The sequence below is a fragment of the Papaver somniferum genome, chromosome 9 (genome assembly GCF_003573695.1).
Source record: "Papaver somniferum cultivar HN1 chromosome 9, ASM357369v1, whole genome shotgun sequence".
Taxonomy (NCBI): Eukaryota; Viridiplantae; Streptophyta; class Magnoliopsida; order Ranunculales; family Papaveraceae; genus Papaver; species Papaver somniferum.
The window spans coordinates 12,173,551-12,188,043 of record NC_039366.1 but is presented as its reverse complement, the minus strand read 5'-3'; the positions used below and the strand labels follow the sequence as shown (position 1 = coordinate 12,188,043).

Genomic DNA, 14,493 nt, shown 5'->3' with positions numbered 1-14,493 from the left:
TGCGAACCAACCGAACTTCTAACACTAGGTTACTTTTAACCTGCAGTTCGGTTGGGAACTTGGTGGCGTTGAAGTTTGCGAACTAATCGAACATACAAGATGTACCCAAATAAATTATTAAGTTCAAAGTTCGGTTACCTACCATTTTATCCTAGGTAACCGAACATTACACTGTACGACCAAAACCTCCACTAACGAGTGAGTTCGGTAACCTGTATGTTTGGAAAACGTAACCGAACTACACTTTCAGGTGTGTTCGTTACATGTTCTTGACATATGGTAACCGAACTGGCCCAAATCTACATACAAAATTTCATTTTTTTTGAAAGTTTGGAGCAGTTCAACCAACATTATCTAAGTTTGAAGCATACATGGGCACCCAAATATCCTTCCTCTGGTTGTGGTTGGTAAAATCCATCGTTTTTCATGTTTTCCTTCTTCATCTTCTCTAACTTTACTCTCTCAATAATTCTACTTCTTTAAAAAAAAACATCTGATTTTTTAATCTCACTAATTATTTTTTAACTTAATCATCTCACTAATCATTACACTAACTATTATTAACACTAACTAATCATTACCCAAAATTAACCAGGAGGGTAGTTTAGGTATTAATATAAATATCTAGATAAGGGGTGACCTAAATTTACTTCTAATGTCTTTACCCAAAATAAAACCATGGCACCCCCCCAAAAAAACCATGGTCCCCAAAAAATCGTTCTTTATATATTGCCAAGCCCATAATTAAATAAAATTTAAATTTAGGCCCAAAATTGTTAAAATATAGTTTGATGATATTCCCACCACCTCCAACCACCACAACCACCGCCAACCACCTCCGACCACCACCGCCACCAACCACCTCCGACCACCACCGCCTCCTACCACCACCACCGACCACCTCAACCACCTCTAACCACCACCGCCTCTGACCACCACCGCCTCCGACCAGCGCCACCAACCACCACCGCCACCAACCACCTTCGACCACCGCTGACAACCACCACCGACCAACTACCCCCGCCGCCGCCGACCACCACCACCACCTCCGACCACATGCATATTGCAAGTGTATCCAGAAGTTACACATGCATAAAAATTATTACGTATTCAAAAGTGTGTAACTAGAAGTTACACATGCATATGGCATGTGTATCCCAAAGTTACACATGGTATGTGTAATAAGAAGTTACACACGCATATGACATGTGTATCCACAAGTTACACATGCATATGGCACAGTTACACATCAGGAAAAAAAATATACAAAAAAGATATGTATTGCTTTAATATTCATTTACAATAATTTTTTTGTTTATCTATTAATTGGCTGTTATTGAATCAATAAACAACTTTAAACCCTAAATATGTAAAATGAAATCTTAGAAATGAGCCACAAAATCCTCTAATTGAGATTGTTCCTTTCTTTCTTGTCTTCCTCATTACAAAATGCTTCCATATCTATAACAAAATAAACATCCATGAAATTAGATTGGATGAACAAAAAGAATGAAATAATATTATAGAACAACTGCAAGTAGAGGAAATAGGAGTTACACATTCATACGACTAGTGTAACTTGGAGTTACACATTGTCTCATTAGTGCAACTAGAAGTTACACATACGTCTGACTGGTACAATGAGAGTTACACCTTCATAAACTTTATATCCCATCAATTAGCAAGTGTAACTAGAAACTACACATCTAATTTGCATGTGTAACTGGTAGCTACACATCTAATTAGAATGTGTAACTAATAGTTACAGATGCATCTCACTTGTGTAATTAAGAGTTACACATGTATCTAATCAGTATTATCCTACCATTCTGTAATCTGGAGACAATGCATCATTATTATACATTGTTTGAGGCATGTAATTGAGATCTAAAATGTGGTTTTCAAGAATTATCATCTCATATGAAGGACAAATGATTAAGTCAACAGGGTTGAACTTTTACCTCTGAGGTGGCAACGACACACTATTCCCAGAAATATGAATCCCATGATTCTTATGAAACAATTCATCACCCTGAAAATTGCAACACAGTAGTCAGTACCAGACAATACAAGATCCCTAAAATTTTAAAAGTGAAAACCTAAATCAATATCCGAATCTAAAAGCAATTCAGCACAAGAAACATATTCATCAATCTCGCAAATGGAAATCAAAACATGTATGCAACATATAATGCACATCAGAAACTCTTGGCGGCATAATATCCATCAAAATTTAACAACAAAAAGTATATAACAAAGGCATATCCTCACCTTAGCTCCAACTCCAACACAACCACCGGATCCAAAACCTGCACATATACCACCACCGCCACTTATTAACCAGAGGAGATCCTTCATACAAAGAATTTCACTAACACAATAATGCTACTCAAGATGAACACGCTAACGGAAACAGTTGGGTTTCATGGTGCTTAGCAGGTACACATGTAATGGCTTGTGTAAACTGCAGTTACACTTGCATATGGCTTGTATAATCTCCAGTTCCACATCCATATGCTTGTGTACTCAGAGCATATAAATTATCTTCATCAGCGCTAGAAACAGGGATATCACATAGAGCTGCTCAATAAATAAGATAAAATGACACTACAACATATGATGTATCTCAGCTTTAGATTTCTCCTCCTCATTTAGCATTGGAGTCTAATGATTTGGACTTGACTATGCTCCAAAGTCGCTTTTCTGCAGTAGAAACTGCTGAAACATTAAACATAATAAAATCATTAAACTGCAATATCCTCTGCAACCACATGATATCATTTTTGCTCGTCTAATGCCTAATATGTAATAGTTATATTTTCTCATTTCATGTCATACAAGTTTCGTAGAATACGACATAACAAACTTCCAAAAAAATGTACTTGCACGAAGATATGGGACTGAGCAAAGGATAAAACCATCTAGCAAGTGGAAGAATCATAAACTCCATCTTGCAAGTTTTCTTGAGTAATATATGTGGTTTTACAGCATGTGTAACTAGCAGTTACACATCCATATAGCTTGTGTAACTACTAGTTACACATCCATATAACTACTGAAATACAAGCTCAGCAAGACCATTGACAAAGAAAAACAACTAAGCATTACAAAACTATGAAAATAACCCATGTAATCTGGAGACACTCAAAGCTACTACTTATCCAACCAACATAAGCTCAAACAGGAAATTTTATGCTACTAAATTTATTACAACACCATGAAAAGACACCAACTAGAAGACCACTTGTGTTTCAAGAACAACCATGGTACTGAACAAATTTACTTGTTATTACCGAGCTTCAGACACTATATACGCAGAGCAAATAGCAGAAGCCTGACTCATATAGCTTGTGTAAACATCAGTTACACATGCATATGGATTGTGTAACCTGCAGTTCACATCTATATGGCTTGTGTAACTTGCAGTTACACATCCATATGGCTTGTGTAATCAGCAGTTACACATCTATATGCCTTGTGTACTCAGAGCATATATGTTATCTTCATCAGCGTTAGAAACATGAATCAAATACAGCTACTTGCGATTCTTAAACAGTGAAGACTACTCAATAAATAAGATCAAATAACTAGCAGATGCTAGTGCAACTTCTTTTAAATTCTGCGCAACTTAATTTACTAGGTGAAAAAAGACTTTAACCAACACGACAGGTAACTCATGAATCAATGATGTACATTAGACAATGGGTATTTACTACTAAGTCAAACTAAAAACTGCCATGTTTTTCCACATAGACAAGATTTTATCATTCCACACAATGTGTTCACATGTTAGTATGAATAATTACCATCAAATCCTAGAAGAGGGTAAGTCACCACATAATCTCCTGATTTTGCTACAGCTCCAAGAAGAAAAGTCCACTGTATCACATAATAACAACATTAGGCACTTGAACTAGCCTAACCACAAAGATGATAATGATAATATTATCCAATTGACATAACACAAAGGAATTTAGGAAGTTGTACACATACATTTATCTCCGCAACAGAGTTAAAATCATTGAATTTTAATTGTTTCTCCAAATCAGAGTTGTTTTCACTTGTAACTACAAAACCTAGCTTTAGCAACATCTGCTCCTCCTTTACCCTATTAATCAAAGACTTGATAAGTTTCATTCTGAATTGTGAGATAGCATTATATAATATTCAACCTAGAGATATCATATAAAACAAATTTGGATCGAACTTAAAACAATCAATCAATAACAGATAACGCTAGGCATGAGCTCAAATTAGTTTGAAAATCAAAGTCAATAAAATTCGTATCAAATAGATGGGTAACAGAGATATTAATTCACTGATTTTGAATATGAAAACCAATTTTCGATCGAGATAAGAGATTAAAATATAAATCGAACTTTTTTTCAAGAACCCTAAATAAATTCTTATAATTTTTCTTGAAATTTTTTAGTGATTTCTCTCAAAAGTATGATTAAGGTGAGATTATAACAGGATTACTCTGGAAATCAAACTTTCAAGAACATATACAAGTAGATATTTGCTTGAATCGCTTCGAAAATCGAAGTATAAAATTCGTAACAACAAATGAAACTTATCTGCATGTCGATTTGATTCTGTAGATGAATCTTCAGGTGCAGTTGATCTTCTTCATCTTCCATATGATCTCTCTATATCAGATGTGGTTGATTTTCGTAACAACTGAGACTACAGAGAAATCGATGGAGAAGATGAAAAAACGGTGAAAAAAACCTAAAACTACTTCATCTTTGTTGCAGTAGAAGATCTAAAAGCAGAAGATGAAAATGAATCTCATAAGAACCCTAGAAAATTTTTTTCTCTGCAAGCGAGAGAGAAAGAAATTTGGAAAATGAAAATATCTACCGACATTCCTCTTATATTTATTGCAAAGGGTAGTTTTGTCAATAGCAAAATAGATTAAATAATATTATGGGTCAGATCTGAAGAGAATTTGATATTTCGGGCCTAACAATATCATTTTCCTAAAGTATGGAATTGATAGTGGAGGATCCATTTTGTGGGGCTTCTAAATATTGAACCCATATAATTGGGTGGTTCTAGTATTTTTCACTTAATTTAATTACTCTCCACCAAATCCTCACAATTTGGTCTAGATTTCAATAAAAAGTAAAAGTAGTGCAGAATGAAAGGAGAAGAAGAATGTGGGGTTTTTAAGACAATTTCTAGAAAAAAGAAAATCAACTTTTTGGGAAGCCAGGCTTCTGCTTTTGATATCCAAAGGCGCAGAGGATATCAAAGGAGGGGGAATTCAACGGTTACGGGATATGAACTTGGCAAAGTACTGGTAATTGATCTTTTCTACTTAGATATATTGATTTTAGACTCTTTACATTAATCCTTTTCCTAAGCCCTTCATTTTCTTTTAGGCTTTTAGCAGCAAAAATATGATAAAAAATATGAAAACTAAAGCTTCTCCAGAAGCATTTTCTTGACATCAAAATTAACTATACACCACATGAAGCATGCTTGATGTCTTCATGCCCTCCAATAGGTCATGAAAGTTGCTTTTCCACTCAAGTCTTGGCAGCATCATACCTGCAAGCCTCTCATTGTTTTTCATCGCAATCTCTTTGGGGTCTAGTAGATACTCTTTATCGATACTTATCCAGTGAGTGATGCAGAACCAAAATTATGAGACACCACCATATTCAGCACAACATATATTTACAAATTTACCTCCCGTTATAACTGAATCATGTTTCGAGTACCGATTTTAGTCATGGGATGTGCAGAAACCTGAACTGAAAGCATCTTTTGTAATTTTAGGTAGTACCAACAGCTCTTCAGCTTGGATTTTGGCAACGGATGCTGTTGGCAAATGCATTCCCTTTGTAGATGTAGTAGAAGCTGTAGAAGTTGTACTTTTCAAGGAAAAAGAAGTAGGAGTCGTTGTTGTGGTCGTTATTGCAGAAGATGAGGAGCTGGTTGTGGTACTGCTGGTTGATTTCTGCACTTTGTTTCTGTCAATTGGGGAATCGAGCTGTATTGAGAACAACGAGTAGACAGGCCTATGGTCTGAAAATTTGTTCTCGCCTCTTACATACCACATCTGCTTCATTCCTTTGCCTGTCCACAGTATTCTGTCACACCTGCATTGCCCAACCAACAAAGATCAGCTTCCTCGAAACAACCATTATGCAACTAACCAGAGTAGATTCTTTACACTCCTTGTGTTTGAAACACGTAGACCAAGTAGTGCAGAATGAAAAAAGAAGAAGAATTTTACCAGGCAGGTGTTCTCCTCTTCTCTTTTGATTTGGATGTTTGGTTTTGGGCAACGTACTGGTCAGAATTATCAAGGTATTTGTAAGTAGGGGCAAAACATATGCTTCCTTCTTCCCATCCTTTGAACACCCGGCCAGCTCTTTGTTCTATCATGAGCTGCACACACCATTTCTAACCAATTAATCGAAAAACACTAAAAATTTAATGTCGCACAACAACAAAAGTGTGTGCCACATCGTTATTCTATTCTATTTTTTCTCTGTGATAGATCACTCACCTGGTCTTTCTTGAGAAGGGTTTCCCAATCTTTATTTTTCAGAAGTTCATCTGTGTCGCCACCAGGAAAGGCGAGTCGGTAATTCAAGTCTCCAAGCCAAATAGTATGACTGCAAATCATCAAAGAAAGGGAATCTCAGACATTCATCGTGTTATTTCCCCAACAAAATGACCAAAATCTGCATAGACGCTTACTCATGTTCTAAAATGCTAACAGGGGAAGGTGTGAATGGTTGTCCAGATACTCTCTGAGACTGAGAGAACTTCGTTTTCTTCAATATCTCAATAACATCAGAGTTTCTCCGAACCTCGTCACCTTCTTTCTCACCAGAAGTTAAATGGGTGCATATATAGCAAAAGCTTGTTTGATGCAATGTCATACTGATTGAAACCGAACCCTGCAAAAATATACCCCATCACTCATTTCATTAGTATCTTGTCTAACTCGAAAATGTTAACAGTAAAATGCTCTGATTCGAAATCTTTCATTTCACTAGCATCTTGTCTAACCTTATTTCCAAGATAACCCATAATGCCTCTTCCAACACACGAGACTTTCAAATTGCTAACATGTTGGTTAAGATCAGTTCGAACCCACACACACAAGAAGATGCCAACCATTTGTTTACTTGCAGCTAAGCTGTAACGACTACTAGTATTCTTTGGAGATTTACGCCTCATTGAAAAATTAGAGGGTTCATCCTCTATGTCTGAGTTTGGACTCGAAGTTGAATGTCTTTCTAAATCCTCTTTATCCAATTCATCCTCTAATGATATCAGATCAGAGAAGCTAATTCTGGTTTTGAAATTCTTATATTCTTTGCGCCTTGGAGGGTTTTGGGCTAATTCAGTATTCTTATCAGTATTATTCAGAGCTTGGCGTATAAGTGAAAGCCACTTTAAGGCGGGAGCATCGTCCTCTGCACCTAATACATTCCCTGCATTCAGTGGTACAATTTCCTGAAACCTGGCACATGGAAAAACAGACAAACCCGATAAGTATTCAAACTTATCCTATTTATCGAATTCGGCACGTTGAAAAAACACAATTTTTCATGGGTGGCGGAAAATTACCCAAGTACATAAATGTCTGCAGGAACTGGGGTTAGTAGCCAATCCTTTAAATTCAACCCTTCGTGGGGACATTTTCCTCCAACATTCCATGTACCCACAAACATCCTGTAGTCCAAGCAAGCCAAAACAGAAGTTGGTGAGTTACTAAATTCAAATACAGAAAAATGCAAGTTGGCACACGGCTGCTTCACTGTCAGTTCCTTATCAGATTGCAAACCCATGACTAAACTTTGTGAAGCTGTCCTAATCAAGTCGCAATCCACCGCGTGGGCGGTGGGTTCTGACATTCAATTTGCAAAAGTTGTAGCTCAATTTATTTCATGATGCAACAACTCAAATCCACAAACCAACTAATCTTGCAATTCATATCTATCATCAATAACTAGTAATTTTTAGAAAATTTTCCATTACAGCAAAAACTCCTAATTGCAATTAATTTGCCGATTCTTGCAGTGAGGGAGGCCTACTCGACGAAGAAAACAGTAAAATTAGGTAGACATGGCTGCAATTTTTTCAAGTAAATGCTCTTAATTTCACATGTATTAATGGCTACTGCTAGAAATTTGATTCAGTCTTTGGTTGAAAAAATGGCCAAAGTTTGAAACAACAACAGGAACAGAACAAAACAGAACCAAACAAAACACACAAAAAAATCAGCAAGTCAACAAAGACTGACTTTCATTGACCGAAGGGTACCTTTGATTTAGGGGGTCTGAAACAGGTGGTGGTGAGTCTGATTCAATCCTTGGACGCTTCAAACTCTCTGGAGCAGTCTCAGTCAGCCATTTTTCTGAATCATCATGAGATTAAGACATCCAATTAGAAGAAAAATTTGCATGTAATTATCAAATTATCAGCAAATTGGTGAACCCACCAACACCATCCATCATTCATCCGATGGATGAAATCGGAAGTGTAACGCCATAGGTAGTGATAATCATCAAAATGAGTGAACAAAATGATTTTCTTACCTGGTGATTCTTCATTTAAGAAACCATAATGATCTTCCACTGAATTTGTTCCACCCATTTCTACAAAATAAAAATCCATCCATTACAATTCAAAACCCAAATTCAATGAATTAGTTGGTCTTAGATTCCGCTTTAAAATCATATCAATTAGTAGAGGTTTTACCGTCAGATATTAAAATCTCAGACCCAAGAAATTACCTGAAACTTTATAATCTGAATGAAACTCTTTAGCTCCACTCTGAATGTTTAACCATTTCCTCACAACCTGTTTTGGCCAAGATGACTAAAACAAGACCCAGATCAACAAACACCCAATTGAGTTACAATTTCTTCAAGAAATGTGCTAAATTGAATCACTGAAAGTTAAGAAATTTCATACCTTATAATTCATAGTATTACCAGACTCTGTTCTCATTGCTCAAAAAATTGTATCAGAAACAGAGAGAGGTCTTAATTTCTCTGTTTTAGAGAAGAAGATCCCACTTCCTTCTTCTTCCTCTTCTTCTTATTTGTACAACGTTAAAATTGAACAAGTATAAGTAAGCCCGGAAACAATGCAAGTAAAAACAAACCGATTTTGCAATAAACAATTAATTTATGTCTCTGTTTTTAAAACAGTAACAAATATCAAGATCTATTGTTTTCTTAATTACAAATACTTGCAAGTTGTTGGGAATTTGACAGCAAAAGATAATATTTGATATTAATAATATAAAACTAGTTTAAAAGATATTTCAAATTTTTTGATTTGTTAGGTTTTTTCTTTAACTTGAAGTAATTATCGAAGGTTTTTCAAGTAATGGGGTTTGAATCAAAAAACAGAGGAATTTGGAATGAGTTACAGAGGAAAGGATGTGAAAAGATTATTGAGATGAAACTAACATGGCAATGGAGAGACACACAAGGAAATCATGAAACTGAAATGAGAAGAAATGGAAAAGTAGTAGTTTGAAAATTCTGTTTATTAGCTTTTCTGATCTCTGTTTTTGTTGTCCTTTTTGTGTACTTTCCTGGAGGGTGCAGTTCAAAGACTAAGGAAAATTCAAAGTTTTTGTGAAATGGACAGATCAGTTAAGAAGAGAGAGTGTAGAAGGGGATGAATTATGTGGAGAAGATCAGAGGGAAGCCTTAGAAAATGAGGTTGGTTTTTATGTTTGTGTTTAAAATGGCAAGTGGTTGTTTCATTGTTGGTGAGGTCACTTAGTGAGGTGCATTTTCTTTTGAAATGGGGCATGAATAGGGCTGCACATGGGAGGGGACGGTACGGATTTTTGCCTAGCTCAGTACTTGTACCTCCCTATGGCCGGTACTTGTACCTTGTACTTGTACATGTACCTTGTACCTGTTTGGTACGGTACAGTACGGGACCTGTACCTGTTTAATTCGGTACGGAACGAGACCGGTTTTTTACCTGTAGCATATCTGCATAATGCATATGTAAAAAAAAAAAACAAGAAAGCAAAGCAAAAAATCTTGAGAGTTCAAAGTTTAAAAACTTTAACTGTTAAGACTTTCTTAAGACCTGAATTCATACATACTTTAAGAATTTTTTTTAAACTTCTAAGTTTAATAACATTAACTGTTTAAGAGTTCAACTAGAAAAACCAGAAAGCAAAGCAAAAAAAATAGCATTTCGTTTTGGCAATTGACCACTTTCATAAGTTTGGTGCGACAAAAAACGAACTCCATCTCCAAGCATCAAGCATCCAAGACCTCTGACAATTGAACCACGCCCAAGATGTCTGCAACAACAATTTATATTTCAGTTTATGCATAAAAGGCATGAGTCGAAATCTAACAACAGGCACATATAACCAGCAATCTCTGTTAAAGGATAATAATAAAAAAAATACATTGACATTCTAAGCATTATCAGGTGAGAATGAGGGTCTTTGATTGTCAGTGAATAACATAAGGCATGTAGAGTAAGACTTAAAACCCAATGGTAATATTCTTGTTCAGAAAGAAGAGGGAGTAATCAGCAAGGTATTATCGAACAAATACATGAATACATTGTACCCATACCTCATCTAATTTTATAAAATCCTTCCAAGCTTTTGAAGTGGATTTCGGATTCTTGGCTACATCAACAACAGGAGTTGTAGCTTCATTTGGATCTCCTTGTACAACTTGCTTTGCATCAGCAGAAGGTGCAGGTACAAATGTAGGGTTAATAGAGGAACCAACTTCAGTTGCATCTTGACTTTGAGTTGCATTTGCATCCATCTGAAATGAAAAAAAAAAGTTAAGTGTTAAACTGAGAGCTCATCAATACAGATTATTGCATTTGCATAAGAAATGGTTTGAAAAATAAAATTCATTCAAAAATACAGATTTACTGACACAAATTACAGATTTACTTCACATCAATGTTTCTAGAAACTTGACATTATGTGAAGTATATAAACGAATTCACACCTTTTGATGCCAATATGAGAGTTTCAAGCAGAAATTAAACCAATATGAGAGTTTCAAGCAGAAACGAATTCACACCTTTTCACAGGACACTACACAATTTACCAAGTCCACACCAAATTAAACCCAAAACAGCTTGCTAACATGAATTTCAAGCAGAACCCACAAACACATACAAATTTAAGAAAAATAAAACACCTGCAGGTTCTACACAGTTACACAGATGCATCAATGAAAGTACCAAAAATGCAGGGAGATATGAATACACCCTGATATTCCCTATTTATCCATATCTCATTTGCAATTGCACAAATCTATACATCAAATTACACGATTTGAACCCTTTCAATTAAATCATTAGACAAGTAAATAACAACACTATGTAAAGCCAACCAGGATACATGAATAAAAACAAAATGAAATTATCGAAAATGTCAGGGTTTGTTAATTATACCTGAAGAAGATGTACCAGGATGACAAACTTGCAGCAAATAGAAAACGAGCTGGTTTGTTAATTATATCGAAAATGTTAGGGTTTGTTAATAACGAGAATGAGCTTGTTTGATTTCTAGGGTTAAACTTGTAGTAAATAGAAAACGAAAATGGTGGTGCGGTGGCTTAGAAGATGGTGTGGTGATGATGATTATAACTTAGAACTGGTGATGATGATTATAACATGGTGGTGACTGGGGCGTCGACGGCCTTTACTCTCCTCTTCTCTGAGAGGAAACAAAAATGAAGAGAATACGATAGAGAAAGGGTTTAACCCCTACTATCAACGGCTAGGATTTAACCCCTAATTTCAACTGATATAGATCCTCGGTACCACGGGACGGGACGGGAATACCATAGGACCGTTACTCGTACCTCCTCTAGGCACGGTATCAGTTTTAGTACTTGTACCTGTCCCATCTGACTGCGGTTCCGGGATGGTACCGGTACGGTTCCTGCAATTCCGGGACGGTTCCATGGGACGAGACGGTTCCTGTGCAGCCCTAGGCATGAATGATATCCTTGATATGCCAATAATTTACTCTCATTTTTTCAGTGCATGAAGTTATCTTTTTACAGGCTTTATCAAAAAGATTTAAAGTCATTTTGTTTTTATAGGGGTGCCCTATAGCATTGAGATTATAGAAATATCAAATTTATCACTATCAAAAATCATACCCAATGTTATTTTGCGAAATCAATTTGCTTCTTGTAGAGTAAAAGTCAATAACACAAATAAGAAATAATTATGGTTTTATTGATGCGTGAAAGGAATAGTTCTACGTCATAAATTTCGCATAATTAACTTAAATATAATATGGAAGGGCCACTTTCCTCATTGCCAACTGGTTTTGAGTTGGATTCCCACCACCTACATGATGTCTTTGTTTTTAAAATCGTAAGATTGTGTATCAAACTTTCAGAACACCGTGTTGGATAAATGTGTAAATTGGGTTGTGCCAGCACGAGCACAGCCTAGCACAACAGGATAAAACTTGAGCACAACCCAGCTCAGCAGATGACTTAACCCAGCACGGCACAACACGTTAATTAAATAGGACGTGCTGGGTTTGACTAATCGGCAGAGTAGCCCAGCCCAGCACGCGACACGGATTAGCACGTGGCACGATACAACACAACACGTTAAGAAAGCACGTCATAATAGGTATAAAATACTACAAAACATGGCACATTACATCACATTTTGTGTATATTTCACAAAAAAAGTCTTCATTCTAGCCAATTATTGACATTTTATTATCATTATGTTGATTTATTTTCATAATAACACATATAATACCTAAATATTCAGAAAACATTTATATTGGAAAATATGAAATAAATGTGCCAGCACGAGCACAACCTAGCACAGCACGACACATCACGTTTATTTTTCTGGCACATCCCAACACAACACGCTTTTTAGCACGGGAAAACACTGCACGTCATAATAGCACGTGATTTCGTGGGTTGTGTTGTGCTGGTACGGCACGTTTTACGCCTCTAGTGTTGGACTACAATTCAAAGCATCATCTAGCTATGTTACCATACCACCTGGTTTGACTAGGTAGCAATAAGTGACTAATAGCTAACATTTAAACTAGGGAAGCCTCGAGCGGAAATGAAGAGATATGGAACCATTAATGACTTGACACCCATAACCAAAGCGGAAGTGATTTATACCGTGCGGGTTGTCCAACTGAGAGAGTGGGGTGGGTCCCATCCTAAACCCACCCGTGCTAAACCGCTGAGTCAGAGACGGTTATCACCCACTCTCTCTGTCGGGACAACACGTTGGAGTCAATTCGCTGGATGTGTATCATTCCCGTAACCAAAGCCAACTTTTTTCTTTTTTGTTGATACAAATGCAGGACAAGGAAGAGTAGGACCATCAAAAACAACATCCCCCGAAGAAGTAGAAGCAGTAGGTCTTCTACGAGCAACAAAATAGGAAAAGGAGCTTAATCTTTCTAACTACAGCATATAAGGCGATTGCAAGAATCTTTTTGACCATCTCAATGATATCCATCCATCCATCTCCCGGAGAAACCAAACAACAATGGAAAAAGAAAAATTGGTAGTTAGTGACTGTCAAAATTTTCTAGGCACTTCCCTAGTCCCTAGAACGACAAATAGTGCAACAAATATTTTGGCAAAAAAAAACAAAACACTTTCATGTAATTTAAATTGGGATCTTATTTCCCCGCTTGCATTTCCAATGCTTTAGAAGTAGATAAATCTAATATAAGGAAGACACTCACTGCTTCCTCACTAGATGGATCTACTCTTTCTGTAAACTGGGTTGCTAACCCCTTGTATTAGCCTTCTTTAATATATTTTCATTTTGCAAAAAGGGAAAAAGAAATAAATCATTAAGAGATGTTACATGTGACTTCAGTTACCTGGCGAGATTGGAGTATACCCAGATTAATTGGGGTATACCCAGATTTATATGGACATAATGCCCTTAATAAGGGGAGGCCAAATATGGGTGAAGTTACAATACTACCCTTACCCTTTATAATTCTAATTACCCTAAATAAGTTTTATTCTTTTCATTCCATCTTCTCTTCTTGTTCTCCTCCACAACCATACTGGCTCTCCATCACACCACCATCAAAACTCGTCGATTAATTCGTCGTAATCGTCGATTCGAAAATTCCGATTAATCTTCAAACATGGAGCCACCACGGTCGAAACCTAGTCGTACGAAAATCACAAATAGAAAACCCAATGAATACAACCCTGGATTTGCTTTGTTAATTCAAAAGAAAGAGAAGAAAAAAACGGTTGAAGAAGAAAGCGAAGCCGCTAAAAAAATAGAAATGACGCGATTAAGAAAGTAAGGGCCTACTTAAACTCACTCTAGTACTTCAATTTCATGTTTGCATGTCAAATTAGGTCAGAAAATCGCATCTTTGAATTTGTTGTTATTTAGCCTGCAAGGTGTTTGTTTCACGACCTTGCCGACTTTCATAGATAGGTTTAGTGGCAAGCTCTTAGGTTGAAGATCTTGCCG

General features: G+C 36.4%; 1 protein-coding gene across 1 annotated transcript; it reads right to left on the bottom strand.

The window, feature by feature from the left end:
• Positions 1-5,300: 5,300 nt before the first annotated feature.
• Positions 5,301-9,607, bottom strand: LOC113314200 (type I inositol polyphosphate 5-phosphatase 8-like). Its single transcript, XM_026562979.1, has 10 exons — positions 8,947-9,607; positions 8,766-8,850; positions 8,568-8,627; positions 8,293-8,386; positions 7,597-7,701; positions 7,033-7,489; positions 6,718-6,920; positions 6,524-6,632; positions 6,248-6,402; positions 5,301-6,110 (listed from the first exon to the last, which is right to left on the bottom strand). Exons 1-10 carry the CDS (start codon positions 8,980-8,982, stop codon positions 5,735-5,737), a joined length of 1,680 nt encoding a protein of 559 aa, XP_026418764.1. The 5' UTR covers positions 8,983-9,607; the 3' UTR covers positions 5,301-5,734.
• Between the last annotated feature and the right edge of the window lie 4,886 nt (positions 9,608-14,493).